Genomic DNA, 19,472 nt, shown 5'->3' with positions numbered 1-19,472 from the left:
ACACACACACACACACACACACACACACACACACACACACACACACACACACACACACACACACACACACACACACACACACACACACACACACACACACACACACACACACACACACACACACACACACACACACACACACACACACACACACACACACACACACACACACACACACACACACACACACACACACACACACACACACACACACACACACACACACACACACACACACACACACACACACACACACACACACACACACACACACACACACACACACACACACACACACACACACACACACACACACACACACACACACACACACACACACACACACACACACACACACACACACACACACACACACACACACACACACACACACACACACACACACACACACACACACACACACACACACACACACACACACACACACACACACACACACACACACACACACACACACACACACACACACACACACACACACACACACACACACACACACACACACACACACACACACACACACACACACACACACACACACACACACACACACACACACACACACACACACACACACACACACACACACACACACACACACACACACACACACACACACACACACACACACACACACACACACACACACACACACACACACACACACACACACACACACACACACACACACACACACACACACACACACACACACACACACACACACACACACACACACACACACACACACACACACACACACACACACACACACACACACACACACACACACACACACACACACACACACACACACACACACACACACACACACACACACACACACACACACACACACACACACACACACACACACACACACACACACACACACACACACACACACACACACACACACACACACACACACACACACACACACACACACACACACACACACACACACACACACACACACACACACACACACACACACACACACACACACACACACACACACACACACACACACACACACACACACACACACACACACACACACACACACACACACACACACACACACACACACACACACACACACACACACACACACACACACACACACACACACACACACACACACACACACACACACACACACACACACACACACACACACACACACACACACACACACACACACACACACACACACACACACACACACACACACACACACACACACACACACACACACACACACACACACACACACACACACACACACACACACACACACACACACACACACACACACACACACACACACACACACACACACACACACACACACACACACACACACACACACACACACACACACACACACACACACACACACACACACACACACACACACACACACACACACACACACACACACACACACACACACACACACACACACACACACACACACACACACACACACACACACACACACACACACACACACACACACACACACACACACACACACACACACACACACACACACACACACACACACACACACACACACACACACACACACACACACACACACACACACACACACACACACACACACACACACACACACACACACACACACACACACACACACACACACACACACACACACACACACACACACACACACACACACACACACACACACACACACACACACACACACACACACACACACACACACACACACAGACACATACACACACATATATATGCATATATATATATATATATATATATATATATATATATATATATATATATATATATATATATATATATATATATATATATATATATATATATATATATATATATATATATATATATATATATATATTTACACAGCCCTCCGTGCCAGGATAGACAACAATAGAATCTAGGATACTTACTGCCCCATGTCAACAGTGTTGTCATGTAAATGAACAGCTTTTCCTAATGCAATAAATTTTGGACCCCACCACGCCAGAGCTCCAGCAACAAAAGCCACAGCAGTTGAACCAGCAGTTGACAATATGTAGCTTGGGCTAGAAAATTGAAAAAAATCAGGGAAATATGACATACTTTCAATTATATACGTAAGAAATAAAAAAAAAAACAACACTTCTTTACAATGAATTGTCAGTATCTAAAACTTCAGCTTAAGTTCAATGCCATGAAAATTATAATATATATACATAAAGATAAATGAGTAGTAAAAAGCAACTGAATTATACGGAATACAAAAAAAATCCTTGAAAGAACCGCAAAAGAAAACAGTATCGGGAAGTGACGTGAATTGGGAGAGGGTAAGGGGGGGGGGGTGACCCCCTTATAAATTTTATAAAATGCCTATTTTTTTGTATTTTCATTGAACATTGCTTTTTTTGTTATTATTGCTGTAAATATCGATAAAATCGACAATTTTACTCCCTTATATTTGAAATATATGTTTTACCCCTTCGAATTTTTATGATACCAGAGACTTCGAGAAAGGGCATGGGACTAAAGGCTTACTCTGTTTGTATCTGACAGTAGCTGAAAGAACTAAAGTGGCTGAAAGAGGAGTGGTTGTTTGAAAGGAAATTAAGACTTACCTTTATTCTCTGCTGTTTCAAAGATTGATTAAGCCGCCTATAGTTCGAATGTTAAGGTGAAGTAGTATTACTAGCCTTCAAGGCCGTATCCAGGGGAGTTGGGGGTATAACCCCCCACCCACAAAAAAAAGAAGTTTGTCTGATTCGTAAAACGTAATAAAACTGGATATAAACCAATTTTTATGCGTTGTTCTCATACTGTTCTTCGTAAAGGTAATGGGTAGACTTGTTCACCATGCGTGGATTGTTTCCCGCATTTTACCATATGAGTTTGTTGTGTAAGCCCCTCCCCTCCTCCCCGAAAAAATCCTGGATACAGCCCTGCTAACATTTAGGGCACAAAAAATATTTTCCTGAAATCTAATTTCTATATGAAAGAAATGTCGACTTTAAATTATATACGAACAAATTTGAAAAGCTTTACCTTATTTTGTGCAAAATTGTCGAAGCTTGACTTCCTGCATAACAATTTAAGCTATTTTCAGAGGCAGATATATGGCACAGCAAAGATGGCAACAGAAGGTACATAGACAGAATGGTTTGACCAGTAGGCCGCACAACCGAATCAAGCCCCTGAACTTGGCCGAAGTTCCAGTCTACACAGGTTGCCATTTCATGTAAATTCGTTTTGCGTACTTTCTTTTCATACTTTTCATTTGACACACCTACTGAGTTTGTCCGGAAAGTAATAGGATTGAGTTGATTTAAAACATTTATTGAGCCAATCGTTACAATTCCTTAAAAACTTTCAAAATAGGCTCCTTCTGCGTCAATGGAGCGCAGCCAGCGCGATTTCCAAGCACTGAAGGCGTTACAGTATGCATTCTCCAGAATAGCCTTGAGATCCGTGGTGCATGCTGCTTGGATCCTCTCTGTCACCTCAAAATACTTGCCTTTCATCGGCTTTTTCATACGAAGAAACAAAAAAAAGGTCCAGGGGCCACATCTGGGCTGTAGGGCGGTTGCGGAAGCGTTGGAATGCCGGCCTTGGTCAGGTAGCTGTTCACGAAAAATGCGGTGTGAGCCGGGGCGTTGCCGTGGAGCAACTTCCGGTCGGCTGTGATGTCTTGTTGACCCGGAGGACCCTTCGCATGAGTCTCTTGAGCACTTTCACATAAAACTTGGCGTTGACGGTTTGTCCAGGAGCAACAAATTCATAATGGACGATGCCTTTGACGTCACAAAAGACAATGGGCATCGTTTCCACTTTGTATTTGTTCATTCTTGCCTTTTTTAGGTGAGGAGACACCAACGTGTACCACTCGAAAGATTGCCTCTTTGTCTCGGGATCATACTCACAGACCCAGGACTCGCCACCTGTGATTAGGTAATTCAAAAATTGGGGGTCATTTTCACACAAGTTCAAATTTTCTTGGCACACTTCAACTTGCCACAATTTCTGGTCGTCAGTGAGCACTCTAGGGACCATCTTTGTGCACACCTTGCGCATGTTCAAATGCACCGTCACAATGTTATGAATGACAGGTTTTGGTAAATTTAACATTTGGACAATTAAAGGTGCAAAGTTCAAAACTTTGCACGTTACATTGTCGATGTTTGTCAAAGGTCTTCCAGCACGGTTTTCATCGGCAACCTCTTCCCGGCCCTCTCAAAATGCCTGGCGCCACCAAAACACACCACTTCTTGCTAGAGCAACATCTGGGTATGTCTGTCTCACCATATCAAACGTATCTGTCACAGATTTACCGAGTTTCACACAGAATTTAATCACGGGCCTCTGCTCTAACGAACGCTGCATTTTCGACCTGCACCACTCACAGAAACACGTCACGCAAAAATGAACCATCCAGGTGCCCGGAGACAACCAAAGCCTATTTAGACACCAGTTGTGAGGAGTCGTATCGGACCCATTGAAGGATTTCAACGCACATCTTTAGACTAGGCGTTAACCTCCGGTGCTCTTACAGCGAATCAACAGAAATTTCTGTTTTCACTCCCGGAATAGAGCCAAGATCATTCCGTGCTGATTGGCTGTGGGAGCACCAGAGGTTAATGCCTAGTCTAAAAATGTGTGTTGAAATCCTTCTATGGGCAAGATACGACTCCGCACAATTGGTGTCTACATAGGCTGTGGTGCACATTACAGTCGCGGTGGAAGAAAATCAGTCCAACTATTTTCCGGACAAACCCAGAACACCTATAACTACTTGAATTGATATTCATTAGTAGGTGCAGTAAACAAAATGATCTTGATATTCTGCGTAAAATTTACCGCAATTTCTGCGTAAATTAGAGCTGAGTTTGAGGATTTAAATTTACAATCGCGACTTGCGGTTTTTTAATTTTTTTGCCGATAAGCCAACAGACATAGTTACCGCCCCTAGTGATTTATCACCATTTCTGGTTATTTTTTTATATTGACTAAACAAAAAAAATCACTAAATTTGCACATGAATTACTAGATTATTGAAGAAAATCACCTAATGAACCAGAAAATCCCTAAAGCCTCTTTTTTTTCGCCGGGTGACAACCCCCCCTACAGTATAGAATAGTGTATTTTAGGATCAAACCATTTATGGGATGAGAAAGATAAAAAAAAAATTGTTCTAAACTTTTCGAAGAAAATATGTTGAAAGTGAAAGTTATTTGCTGGAAAAGTAACTATGAGCACGCTATAATTGCAAAACACGCTATAATTGCAAAGCACGCTATAAAAGAAATGGTTTCTAGAATTTATAACGCGTTTTCTGCGTACCATTTGTTAGGTTTGTCAACTTTTCGGAATGTTTTTAGTATGTCAGATAAAGGAACTTGTCGGTCAATTTTTTTTTCGTTACGCTAAGTTCCTACTGGGTGTACCTGTGTGGGCCAAAAACCGGCGCATGGTTTCTGTATATGGAGTTGTTGATCGGTTTGCTGTTGTTGCAGAGCGTAGGTTACGCTTTGAACAGAATTTGGATACTTCAAATACTTTCTTTAGTGCCTTTTTATAAAAGTTTTCCTATTGAAGTTGCTTTTTGTTTCCTTCTTTTTTTCCCTTGTATGCTCCATTTTAACACCATTGTGTGTTTATTGGGTTAATAAAGTTTCATTTATTCATAAAAATCATATTCCTTTATTATTATCTTGGGGTAAAAATACATTCGATATCTCTTATCGTTTTTAGACCACTAGCTCACGGTGAGTAGTAATAGGGAGGAGGGTATTGAAGATTACTTCAAAAATAGTCTCTTCTATGTCATCAGTTGGACGCGTTCATTTAGCCAGATGTGTTTGCTTTCGATTCGATCTATGACTGTTCAGAAGCATTTGAGATTTTCTATTACACAGGTATCATCGACGTGACTCAAGCATTTGGTTTCAAATGCTGAAATTCTCGGCTTGTTACAATTGTCCAAGCTTCACTTATTTGCAAAGCAATGGAACTATCAGACTGTTGAAGATATAGGGCTATATAGCAATTGCAGTACTTTTTTAATAGTGACAGGCTCTTGAAGCCAGTGCTTGCCTCAGCCCGGGGGATTTTTCACTATTTGAAGGCAGAATCCAAGGTAAACCAGTCGATGCTAAGGTAACTCCCACCGTCTTGATGATTATACCACCGTAGATTTAGGGTTCATAAACTTCCCTAAAATTGGTTGAAAGGCCACCACCCCTCCCTTAGAAGATTAAAAATGAGCTGTCAAAATATACTGTTGCTAAATTTAAATACGAATAAGCCCAAAATTAAAGGATGGACTCATGTGCACATAAGACCATACTCATACGAGGATGCAGGTTTAACGCATCAATTTCTGCTTGAAAAAGAGCCACCTTAAGATTTTCACATGTTCCTCAAGAACAAATTTCAACAGCTGATTGAATACTGCCATGGTCAGGAGCTCCGTTTCATTTGAATTCCTTTTTTTGGCTTTATTTCTTATAGACATATCCTATATTTTATTAAAATGCTGAGATCAATTGCTTTTCAACCTTAACCGTGTATAAGAGCTGGACAGTTATTCCGTTAATGAGTTTATTTGCACATATACCTTTACGTTAGCAAGCCTCAAGATATACCCGCTCCGTTAAAAATAATTTATATCTCACTGACCTACTCAGTAAATCCTGCACCTTTCAAAAGGTTGTTAAATGAAGCAAAGTAAAATGCTTCTCACTTCTCACTGGAACGGTTAGCAAATAATATAGCCAGTACCTTGACTAAAGTTGAGAATTTTATGAGAAAGTTGAGAAGATTTTAGAAAGGAAAATATATTTTCAGTTTCGAAGTTTAAATTGACTCAAATTGGGCGTTTTTGTACTCTTATTTGGGAAATTTGTTCTCACGCTCCTGCCTGTCTAAACGGTAATTAAATAAAAAAAAAAGTTTTTTTTTTACTGTAAGAAGCAACATTAAAACTTAAAACGAACAGAAATTACTCTTTATATGAAAGAGGTTGTCCCTTCCGCAACGTCTCGCTCTTTACGCTAAAGTTTGACTCTGTAACGACTCTACTTTTTAAAACAATAAAAAAAGCTTTAGCGTAAAGAGCGAGGCGTTGCGGAGGAAGCAATCTCTTTCAGATACGGAGTAATTTCTGTTCGTTTTAAGTTTTATATCGCTCCTTACTTGCAGTTAAAAAAAACTTGTTTTTTATTTAATTTCTGAACGTTTTGAATTAATGCATGTTTTGATTTTGGCTAAACGCACATGAATAATTAAAACAAATTTGCATATTAATTTTTTTTCTGCTTAATGGCTGCCTCATAGTCTTGATCGGATGATTTTGATAAGGGGAGGAGGAGTAGCAGCCCTCCAATTTTTGATTACTTAAAAATGCAACTAGATTTTTTTTTATTTTTTGTACGAACATTTTTGTTAGTAATAAACATAGGTACCTTACAAATTAACTTACGCAACGAACTTCTATATTTGTGTATTTTTATTACGTATATTAGGGAGTTTGCCCCCTCATCAATACCTCGCTCTTTATACTAAAGCTTGAATTTTATTCCAAATCTTTAAGAATGAGCCCTGAATCACAAAGGCCGTAGAATAAATAGTTGAAATTACTAAAAATACTTTAGCGTAAAGAGCAAGACATTGTGGAGGAGACGAGCCCCCTTATATACGTAATATTTTATGCTCGTTTTAAGTTTTAATGCTACTCATTACTTCCTGGTGGAAATTTTTTTATTTATTTTCTCATTGTTTTTTTATACAATGCTAGAAAATTCTGCGCCCCCTTCATGGAAATTCTTCTCCCTCATGATAAATTCCCCCATGGAAAGATCCTCCCACGTAACCCCCTCCCATCCTAACGCGAAAAAGTCCCCCTGAAAACGTCTGTACACTTCATAATAACCATTACTATATGCAAACAATGGTCAAAGTTTGTAACTTGAAGCCCCTTCCCTGGGGACTGTGAGGAATTGTCGTCCCCAAAGAGATAGCTATTAGGTTTTTGACTAAGTTGAACAGAACTTTAAAGGGGAAATGTGCGTGGGAGGGAGCCTAGGTGCCCTCCCAATTTTTGGTCACTTAAAAAGGGCACTAGAACTTTCATTTCCGTCAGAATGAGCCTTCTCGCAACATTCTAGGGTCACTGGGTCGATACAATCATCCTTGGAGAGAGAAAAAATCGCATCCGTGATCTGTCTTCTGGCAAAAAATACAGAATTCCACATTTTGGTAGATAGGAGCTGGAAACTTTTACAGTAGAGACCTCTGATAAGCCGAATCTGATGGTATGATTTTTGTTAAAATTCTACGACTTTTAGGGGGTGTTTCACCCTATTTTCTAAAATAAGGCAAATTTTCTCGGGCTCGTAACTTTTGATAGGAAAAACTAATCTTGATGAAACTTATATATTTAAAATCGGCATTAAAATTCGATTTTTTTCATGTAACTATTGGTATCAAAATTATGTATTTTAGAGTTTCGGTTACTATTGAGCCGGGTCGCTCTTTACTACTAGTTCGTTACCACGAACTGTTTGATTAACCAAAAACAAAGGACGTTAAATAAATAAGTGTTCAAATAAATAATAAACATTAAAAAAAATTGTATCTCCAGAGACTTGCTGCTCGTGAAGAAATAAATGTGTGAGCACGTGGGTATTTGACGCTATAATCTTAAGAGGGAGAGGGGACCTTCATGGAAGTTTTAAGATACCAAAGTAAAACACATTTCTTGACATTGATCTCTGAATTTTTTCTGAAGTTTTCTTAAAGCCTGTTTTACTGGAAAGGGAAATGGAAGAGGGACTTCCCTGGAATACGTGTATATTTATCTAGCAAAAGATAAAAAAAATCCCCCACAGAAGAAATCAAGTAAGAAGTGTTGGGAAGGAAAAAGAAATTCAAATCAAGGTACGTTGTTTTTGTACAGCCTTTAATATTTTGAATTGCGAACAAGCATAAATTGGCTTTTATCCGTCATCAAACATAAAATGAACAGGAATGACTAAAAATGAAGAAATAAATATATAAATATTTTCAGAGACCACAGTGCCTTTCTATGACGAACAAAAAATAGTGATAAATCCTTTTATTAGACGGTGAACACAGTTAAAAAATCTCTGGGTATTTGGGTCACCTATACATCTTGTAATTGGAAGAAGAACATTGTGCCACCTTAATTAAAATTCAATTTACATTTACGCACTATTAAAGGAGAAAAGTTTACACTCCAGACTTTGAATGAACCCTGACAATTAACAATCTCAGACAAATCTAGTCAATGAACTGGAAACTATTTGACCAGAAGTAATTATTTTAGTTTGTAAAAATGTCGAAGTATTATTTGTATTATTTTAGTTTATCGCCTATTTTAGAAGACGGTCGCTATATATGTGACTGAAAATATTCAATATTTCTTAACTGTTTTCACTGTCTGATAAAAGAATTTATCCCTACTGGACTTTTATTTGTTCATGAAGAACTAAATGACAGTTAAATAGAAAGATTTGTCACGGAATTATTGTAGAAGCGAAGGAACGGGTCAAAAAGCAATGAAGGATAAAAATTAGTTCTGTCTTAAAATAGCACAACCCATTTGATTATAATGTAACATCAGAACATTACTGTCAGAACAGAGAGAATGTGAACTGGCTAACTACCTGAATCAGACAGATAAATAACTGTCAGACAATGCCATTTTCAGGGGGGGTTGACCCCCCCGAAATATTTGTTCAGCTCGCAAAACGTAAATTAAACGAAGATAAACAAATTTTTAAATGTGTATCCTAAAGTTTATTGGACCCCCCCACCTCATAAAAAAATCCTGGATACGACTGCTGTCAGAATATTTAAGATAATGACGATGAAGTCAATTTCTGTTAATTTTAAATTTGGCATCCTATACGTATTAACTTATGCTTAAATCAAGCTTTAAAATCGCGCTTTGCTTTGGCGAGAAAAGGGTGTTTTTTGTTCTGATCGTTATCAATACTATGAAATAGGATTAATGTATCAACTTTCTTAAGCAGTGTCGTAATTTCATCAAATTCCTGGTTGGGGGCAAAGTTGGAGCCAATTTTCACAGATGAAGTCAAAATGAAAGTAAAACTGAAGAATGAGCCGCCTGGTGGATGCTTGAATTATGCAGACTTGTCCTAGTTTTGACGAGAAATTTGGAGAAATTAAATTTCAGCTTGCGGGACAAACTGGGGTCTGGGAGGAGCAGTTGCCCCCTTTGCCACATAGAAAATTATACCCCTGTTCTTAAGAGAACTTTTGCTTTATAACAACAGGTTAAGCTAATATAAGCCAAGCATTAGAGTTTCGTCAGTTTGCTATTTTTTGAAGCTAACTTTAACAGAGGAATAACTCAAACAACTCACTTTTTTACTAGAGATTATTACTCGCTTTTTTACTAGTAAATCTAAATCTAATCTTTTATCTAAATCTATAACAAAATCTAAATATAATGTAATATAATAAATCCAAATCTAAATAAATAATAAATCTAATATAATAATATATAATAATAAATCTAATAATGTAATAATAAATCTAATAAATCCAAATATAATAAAATCTAAATCTTTTAACTCACTTTTTTACTAGAGATTTCAAATCTTCAGCATATGATGTCGCCTCCATTTTACTTCCTTCCGCCTGACCTCTTGGAGGATCAACCAGCATAAAAATAATAAGCAGTGTTGCTACTGTTCCAACAACTGGAGTAATCCGAAGACCCCATTGCCACTCAACTCCAAGAGTGGTTTTGGGAAACGTTCCAACTATGTACCCAAGTCCACTAAAAATATAACCTCTATCAAAATTCATTGAGAATTCGTAAAATTCGTACAGATCTACAAAGACGAGAAGATTCTCCCCTGGGTGCTCACAGGACATTTCTCAAGTAGCAAAAAGAAGAACATTTTTTTTAGGTAATTATTTTCAATAATTAATTTAAAACAGAGAAATAACGCGTTCTTTGGGTCATTTGCTTTTTATGACTTAAGTTACTTTGTATATGTGAAACTACATAAAGTTTTTGCTTTCAAAGACTTCAACTAGACCCCAAAACCTATCATCAAGACAATATTTTAAACCAAAATCCATAAAATATCCAAGTTCTATAAGAACTTTATATTTCTAAAAAAAAAATATTCCAAATATTTAAGTGCTCAAAATCTGCCGTTCCTTAATGCGCAAGCTTTGAGCTGCGGACTGCCTCAAGGCACTGAATTTCTGCCGTTGTTTTAATAATAATTAGTAATAATTATTAAATTGACAGTAATAATCGTAATACAAATTAAACGAACAATAATTTGACGCAAAACAGAAAAAGCCTCGGCTTATTTCTAATCAGAAACAGTTCAATGAATTCAAGAAACAAACCTTCATATTTCCTATGACTGGAATATATTTTCTAATTATTTACAAGGAAATAAATTACAAAAATAGTATAATGAAAATCACGCCCACAAACAAGGAAGGGAAGGGTGGGAGGGTGTAGAGAAGGAAAATCCCTATCTAAAATCGTTCCAAACGATCGTTAAAAGATAGCGCCCTATCAAACTCATGTTGTTTTGCCAATTTGTGTCGCAAAATATCATTTTAACTCAAATAGGACGCAAATGCTAGTTGTTTAGTCATATAGACCCGACCAGTTTACCTATCCAAAATCTAGATAATAAGTCTCCTAGCTTTAGAGGCCATACCTCCATGCTGTGGCACATTTATCCTCTTAACATGTAGTCTACAAAATGAACGACGAACTATAGAGCATCCAATGATGCTTACAGTCATGCAGCATTACATAGTTGAGCACCAGTTATTATAAAGGGCATCAGTGGATATTTCTATCTGAAGGAGGGTGGGTATCTCAACCCTAAATTTTTCAAAAATCATATTCATAATCTACAGTAACTTATTTCTAACATCAGAGGCACCATATTTAAGAAACTCATTTACCAGACTATCAGCATCTTAGAGCCTTATTATTTTTAATCCTTTTAGTACTTTCGCTAATTCTTCCTCACAAAACAAATCTTCCTTCACATTCAAGGTATTACAAACTTACTGATTATCCTCTATATCGTTTTCTGCTACTCTATCTCGGTTTAGCACATTAAAAAAAATATTCTACTCATCTCTCTTTAACTCTTTCTTTATCACTAATTGTGGCCCCGTTCCTAACTTTTTTACTGAAAATGGTCCGATTGACTACTCTCACTCGATTTATTGACATGCCAGTACAATATTTTATTATTGTGCTGTCTAGCTGCATCCTCCAGATCTTCGATAATTTTACCCATGGTCTCCACTTCAAACCTCCTTAGTTCATATTTTCACGCTTTCTTTACATTCCTTTTGTTTTCATATGTTCTATCACTCAGATAATTCTTGTACAAATCCCTTCTCCTCTCTATTAAAGATAAAACTTTTTCACCACTAATATTCCTACCTGGAGCCCTAACTTTTTCCCCTAACACACCGTCAGCAACTTCACGAATTGTTGTCTAAAATTATTCCAACCATCTTCCATTTTGTCACATTTTAAACTCTCGAGTTTAGCATTCAGCTGTTCCTGAAAAGTTTCCCTCAAATTCTCATTCTGGTATCTACCAACATCATAACTTCCAGGGAGGTAGTTACCCTCCCGAAACTACACTACTAGATGGTGATTTTCACTTTTAACATTAATAATAAATATTTATCAATCAACATTTATCGATTTCAACATCAATAAAAAATATACATGAACAGAATATATCTTGGCCTCGGGAAAAGCAATAATCCTGGATACCAGTGGAGGACGGATATCAAAATATCTTCTAAAGTTTGCACCGAAGCGCTTAAGCCAGCTTAGAGCCTCATTATCTATAAAATTTCTTAGCCTACATTAAAAAACAACAAATGTTCAGCATATTTAAACATTGAACGAGGTGGGGGAGGGGTCCAAAAGACTTAGATTATCATTTCTTAAACCTCACCCAGTAAAAATTCTCTAGCTCCCCCCCCCATAGGTTGAATTTGTATACCCCTATGCCGATTAAAAGTGTTTATTTTGATAAATAAACAAAGGCTGATCCGCTCATAAAATACAACAAGTAATAGAACAGTCTGAGAAAAAAGTAATAAGAAAATCAACTTTGGAATCACCAAAATATAGCTAACTTTTTAGCTCCCTACTAAAATTCTTCAGCAATTTGCCTTTTATATTTCTTTCAAACTATTAGTAGACCATTCTGAAACAGGGACGTGTGATTTTGTTTTGGTCTTTTCAGCAATTTAGAAAATAATTCTAAATAACCAAAAAGAAGCGACAAAATACATACAGTCCTTATTACGCAAAGGGTTTTGCAAGCCATCTACTTACTTCTTCACCATCTTCTACCGTTATTGATGAATGCAAAGCATAAAGGTAACAGAAACAAGTTTTAATTTAAATCCTACTAATTTTTTTTCATCAGTATCGTTATCCTACACACACATATTTCACTTACAATAATATAGGAATGTGGGTCAAAATATATGATATGGTATGCAACTGTCATATCAAACTACTACATATAAAAATTGCACCTTCCATGTTTATGGTGTCGATAATTTCGAGGACCACACTGCCTTTCCATGACCAAAATATAACAGTTCATAATAGGGACGAAACCTTTTAATTGACAGTGAAATAAATATAAAATTTTTAACTGGATATTTGTTTCACTGTCAATTAAAAGGTTTCATCCCTATTTTGAACTGTTATATGGTGTCATTTTTTTTTAAACTTGAGGATTACTGTATCTCCATCGTCCTATTCCTTGAATTAAATAGCTGGTTGCAAATGAACGAGCAAGTGTTAGTCTGATTTACAAAGCAGAGAAATAAAGTATCAATTTTACCTTCCTACTGGAATAGCAAAATAGAAGAGGGCAAGCATCTTGGAGCGCAAATCATCTACGAATAAATCCGAAATTATAGTAGGCGCAATGGTAGAATAGCTGGCTTCACCTATTCCGATTAAACATCTCATAATCAAAAACCAATAGAAATGCTGAAAAATGAAAATAAAGTTAGAACGGATCGCTGGTCACCATACAAAACAACAGCTAGATACTTTCACATGAGGATAAATGAGGTCCGCGTAGCGCAGACGTCGATCAATGTAGTGCATACCCCACATAAAGGAAGGAGCGCATATCCATCCGGGAGTGCACACCAGTTTTAAATGGCACTTGGTATTTACCAAGAGCCATATAAATAGCGATCGCAAATTCTGTCGGTCTGTTTGTCCCGGTTTTGCTAATTTAAGCACTTCCAGATAAGCTAGGACGATGAAATTTGGCAAGCGCATCAGGGACTAAACCAGATTAAATTAGAAATAGTCGTTTCCCCGATTCGACCATCTGAGGGGGGGAGTGAGGAACGGTAATTCGACAAAATTAGGTGGGTGATCAGATCTTAATGAAATTTAATGTTTAGAAGGATAAAGTTTTTCAGATCTTATTTTAAATCCTGAAAAGATCCGGTGACATTGGGAGAGTTTGAGGGGGAAACCTAAAATCTTGGAAAACACTTAGAGTGGAGGGATCGGGATGAAACTTGGTGGAAAAAATAAACACCAGTCCTAGATATGTGATTGACATAACTGGAACAAATCCACTCTCTTTGGGGCGAGTTGGGGAAAGGGGGTTAATTCTGAAAAATTAAAAAAATTAGGTATTTTTAACTTACGAAACAGTGATTGAATTTCATATTTAGAAGGACCTTGCAACTCAGATCTCTTATTTTAAAATCTCACTGGTTCCAGCGTCACTTCGTTCATTTTTATATATTTATTCGGTTATTTTGTCCCCTTCTTTTTTAATGTCCCTTTTAATTTTTTTTCTGACATGTATTTGTTAAGTTTGGTTTGACGTTCTTATCTTTTCAGCTTTTTAATTGACTTTTTACAGTTAAATTGTCGACTCACAAATGATTATTCATTATGATTTTTCTTCTTCGTTGTTGTTTTTGCATTTTTGCCAATTTTTATGTAATCTTATGATTTTTTTACTCCGAAGTCCGAATTCGACCCTTTGTGGGCTTGTGATAGTGATTTCTTGAAATAAATATCTTATCCCATCCTGTCTATCATGTGAGCCATTTCGTTGATCGAATCGACCGTCAGTATCTGCAAATTAATTCCTTGAAATGGATTCATTTAGAAGTTGTCAATTGGCTTCTTTGATATGATTAAATAAAAAAAAACAAGTTTTTTTAACTGAAAGTAAGGAGCAAAATTAAAACTTAAAACGAGCAGAAATTACTTCGTATATGAAAGGGGCTGCTTCCTCACCAACGCCCCGCTCTTGACGCTAAAGTTTGACTCTTTCTCTCAACTCTTCTTTTTAAAATAGTAAAAAACTTTAACGTAAAGAGCGGGGCGTTGGTGAGGAAGCAGACCCTTTCATATGCGAAGTAATTTCTGTTCGTTTTAAGTTTTAATTTTGCTCGTTACTTTCAGTAAAAAAAATTGTTTCCTTTTTTATTTAATTTCTGAACGTTTTTCAATCAATGCATGTTTTGATTTTGGCTATCCGCAGAGGAACAATTAAAACGAAATTTGAATATTTATAAATTTTTTTTTTTTGCTAAATGGCTTTCTCATATTTTTGATCGAATGATTTTGAGAAAAAAGAGCGGGGGAGGAAGCCTAGTTGCCCTCCGATTTTTTGGTTAATTAAGATAAAGGCAACTAGAACTTTTAATTTTTTACGAATCTTTTTTTTTAGTAAAAGATATACGTAACTTATAAATTAGCTTACGTAAAGAAGTTTTTTATTCTCATGTTTTTATTACATATATGAGGGAGTTCGCCCCCACATCAGTACCTCGGTCTTTACACTAAAGCTTAAATTTTGTCCCAATTCATTAAGAATGACCCCTGAATCACCAAAGCCGTAAAATAAATAGTTGAAATTACAAAAAATACTTTAGCGTAAAGAGCCCGCTCTTTACGCTAAAGTAGGAGGTGAGCCCCTCATATGGGTAATAATTTCTGTTCGCTTTAAGTTTTAATGCTGCTCTTTACTTCCAGCTGAAAAAAACTTTTCATATTTCTTTTTTCATTGTTTTTTTTTTTTAAATAATGCTAGTAAATCCTGAGCTCCCTTCATGGAAATTTTCTTCCACCATGACAAATTCCTCGATAGAAAGCTCCCCCAGCCTATCCCCCTATTCTCAACCCTTCCCCCCAACCAAAAAATCCTACTGAAAACGCCTGCACACTTCCCACTAACCATTATTATATGTAAGCACTGGTCAAAGTTTGTAACTTGTAGCCCCTCCCACGGGGACTGTGGGGGGAGTAAGTCGTCCCCAAAGACACAGTTATAAGGTTTTTCGACTACGCTGAATAAAATGGCTATCTCAGAATTTTGATCCGTTGACTTTGGGAAAATAATTAGCGTTGGAGGGGGCCTAGGTGCCCTCCAATATTTTTGGTCACTTAAAAAGGGCACTAGAACTTTTCATTTCCGTTAAAATGAGCCCTCTCGCAACATTCTAGGACAACTGGGTCGATACGATCACCCCTGGGAAAAAGAAAAAAAAAAACAAAAAACAAACAAACAAACAAACACACATCCGTGATCTGCCTGTTGGCAAAAAATACAAAATTCCACATTTTTATAGATAGGAGCTTGAAACTTCTACAGTAAGGTTCTCTGACGCTGAATCTGATGGTGTGATTTTCGTTAAGATTCTATGACTTTTAGGGGGTGTTTCCCCCTATTTTCTAAAATAACGCAAATTTTCTCAGGCTCGTAACTTTTGATGGTTAAGACTAAACTTGATGAAACTTATATATTTAAAATCAACATTAAAATGCAATTCTTTTGATTTAGCTATTGGTATCAAAATTCCATTTTTTACAGTTTTGATTACTATTGAGCAGGGTCGCTCCTTACTTACAGTTCGTTACCACGAACTGTTTGATAACTCTTAACTTTTGTCCCAATTCTTTAAGAATTACCCCTCAATCAGAAAGGCCGTAGAATAAATAGTTGAAAATACTAAAAATACTTTAGCATAAAGAGGGAGGTATTTAGGTGGAGAAAAACACCTCATATGCGTAATAATCTCTGTTCGTTTTAAGTTTTAATGCTACTCCGTACTTTAAAATGAAAAAAAAATTGTCATGTTTTTTTTTCATTGTTTTTTTATAGTAAAGCTAGAAAATCCTGCACCCTTTTCATTGAATTTCTCTTCCCCCATGACATATTCCTCCAAGGAAAGATCCTCCCATATAGCCCCCTTCCCTCACCCCCCGCCAAAACAAAAAAAACTGAAAATGTTTATATACTTCCCAATAACTATTACTGTATGCAAACACTGATCAAAGTTTGTAACTTGCAGCCCCTCCCCCAGGGACTGTGGGGGAGTAAGTCATCCCCAAAGACACAGTTATTATGGTTTTCGACTATGCGGAACAAAATGCCTATCTCAAAATTTTTTATTCGTTGACTTTCAATTCCGTTAGAATGAGCCATCTATCGATATTCTAGGACCACTTTGTCGATACGATGACCCCTGGAAAAAAAAAACAAAAAAAAACAAACAAACAAACAAATAAACACGCACCCGTGATCTGTCTTCTGGCCAAAAATATGAAATTCCAAATTTTTGCAGATAGGAGCTTGAAATTTTCAATTTTCAATTCAACCTCAATTTTCACGTTTTCCAAGATTTCCGATTACCCCATCCAACTCCCTCCAATGTCACCGGATCTGGTCGGGATTTAAAATAAGAACTCTGAAGCACAAGCAGCTTTTAAATATCAAATTTAATTAAGAACTGATTACCCGTTCGCAAGCAACAAATGCCTCATTTTTTTAATTTTTCCGAGTCCCCCCCAACTCCAACAAAAAGAGCGGATCCGATCCGTTATGTCGATCACGTATCTTGGACTTGTGCCCTTCCCACCAAGTTTCATCCTTATCTCTCCACTCTAAGCGGTTTCCAAGATTTGCATTCCCCTCCACTTCCCCCCAGTGACGCTGGAACCAGTGAGATTTTAAAATAAGAGATCTGAGTTACAAGGTCCTTCTAAATATGAAATTTCATTAGAATCCAATCACTGCTTCGTAAGTTAAAAATACTTCATTTTTTAATTTTTCAGAATTAACCCCCTCCCCCCAACTCGCCCCAAAGAGAGCGGATTTGTTCCGGTTATGTGGGATATTTTATTCATTTTTTTTTTTTAATTCATTTTTATTCAAACTTTAGCGTAAATAACGGGGCCTTGATGAGGAAGCATCCCCTTTCATATACGAAGTAATTTCTGTTCGTTTTAAGTTTTAATATCGCTCCTTACTTCCGTTAAAAAAAAAACTTGTTTTTTATTATTTAATTACTCAAAAAGGCCAACAGAACTTTTAATTTTATTTACGTACGTGTTAATTATTAATAAATATATGTAACTTACAAATTAACTTATTTGACAAACTTCCATATTCGCATATTTTTATTACGTGCATGAGGGGGTTCTCCCCCTCGTCAATAACTCGCTCTTTACACTAAAGTTCAAATTTTGTTCAAATTCTTTAAGAATAACCCCTGAATCACAAAGGCCGTTTAATTAGAATAAATAGCTCTTTTGAAATTACTAAAAATGCTTTAGCGTAAAGAGCGAGGTATTGACGAGGGGACGAACCCCTCATATATTTAACAATTTCTGTTCGTTTAAGTTTTAATGTTGCTTTTTTACTTTCAGTTGAAAAAATTGTTTTTTTTTTTAATTTAATTTGTCATATTTTTTTTAAATAACGCTGGAAAATCTAGCACCCCTTTCATGGAAACTCTCTTACCCCAAGATAAATTCCTCCATAGAAAGATCATTTCACGTAACCCCTCCCCCTAATCCCCCACTACCAAAAAAGACCCCCATCCTGAAAACGTCAGTATACTCCCCAATGACGAATGCTACATGTAAACAATGGGCAAAGTTCAAAACTTGTAGCCCTTCCTCCAGGGACTGTGGAAGATTAAGTCATCCCTAAAGACAATTTTATTAGACTTTCGACGATGCTGAACAATATCTCGAGGCTATCTCGAAATTTTCATCTGGTGACTTTGGGGAATATGAGCGTGGGAGGAGGCCCAGGTGCCCTCCAATTTTCTGTTCACTTAAAAAAGGGCACTAAAACTTTTCGTTAAATGAACCCTCTCGCGATAATCTAGGACCACTGGATCGATACGATCACCCCTGAAAAAAAACAACAAAAAACAGGCGAGCTTGAAACCTCTACGGTAGGGTTCATAGATACGCTGAAGCTGGTGTTGTAATTTTCATTTATATTCTCTGACTTTTGGCGGTGTTTCCCCCTTTTTCGGAAAAAAGTCAAATTTTATCAGGCTCGTAACTT

At 37.0% G+C, this 19,472-nt stretch overlaps 2 protein-coding genes across 5 annotated transcripts in view; both read right to left on the bottom strand.

Moving 5' to 3' along the window:
* The window catches only part of LOC136033659 (alpha-aminoadipic semialdehyde dehydrogenase-like), a 372,653-nt gene that overhangs the window by 116,642 nt on the left and 236,539 nt on the right, over positions 1 to 19,472 (bottom strand). The gene's annotated exons all lie outside the window — the stretch shown is intronic.
* Positions 1 to 19,472, bottom strand: part of LOC136033654 (protein spinster-like) — a 79,002-nt gene that overhangs the window by 44,048 nt on the left and 15,482 nt on the right. For all 4 annotated transcript variants that reach the window (XM_065714476.1, XM_065714477.1, XM_065714478.1 and 1 more), the window contains exons 4-6: positions 13,968 to 14,119; positions 10,673 to 10,876; positions 1,989 to 2,123 (exon numbers count right to left, since the gene is read on the bottom strand). In XM_065714476.1, coding sequence (XP_065570548.1) covers positions 1,989 to 2,123; positions 10,673 to 10,876; positions 13,968 to 14,119 — 491 coding nt within the window. The remainder of the gene's footprint in view (positions 1 to 1,988; positions 2,124 to 10,672; positions 10,877 to 13,967; positions 14,120 to 19,472) is intronic.

Source organism: Artemia franciscana, chromosome 12, assembly GCF_032884065.1.
Source record: "Artemia franciscana chromosome 12, ASM3288406v1, whole genome shotgun sequence".
Lineage (NCBI taxonomy): Eukaryota > Metazoa > Arthropoda > Branchiopoda > Anostraca > Artemiidae > Artemia > Artemia franciscana.
The sequence above is the reverse complement of the archived record's forward strand: the minus strand, read 5'-3'. Positions and strand labels throughout refer to the sequence as shown.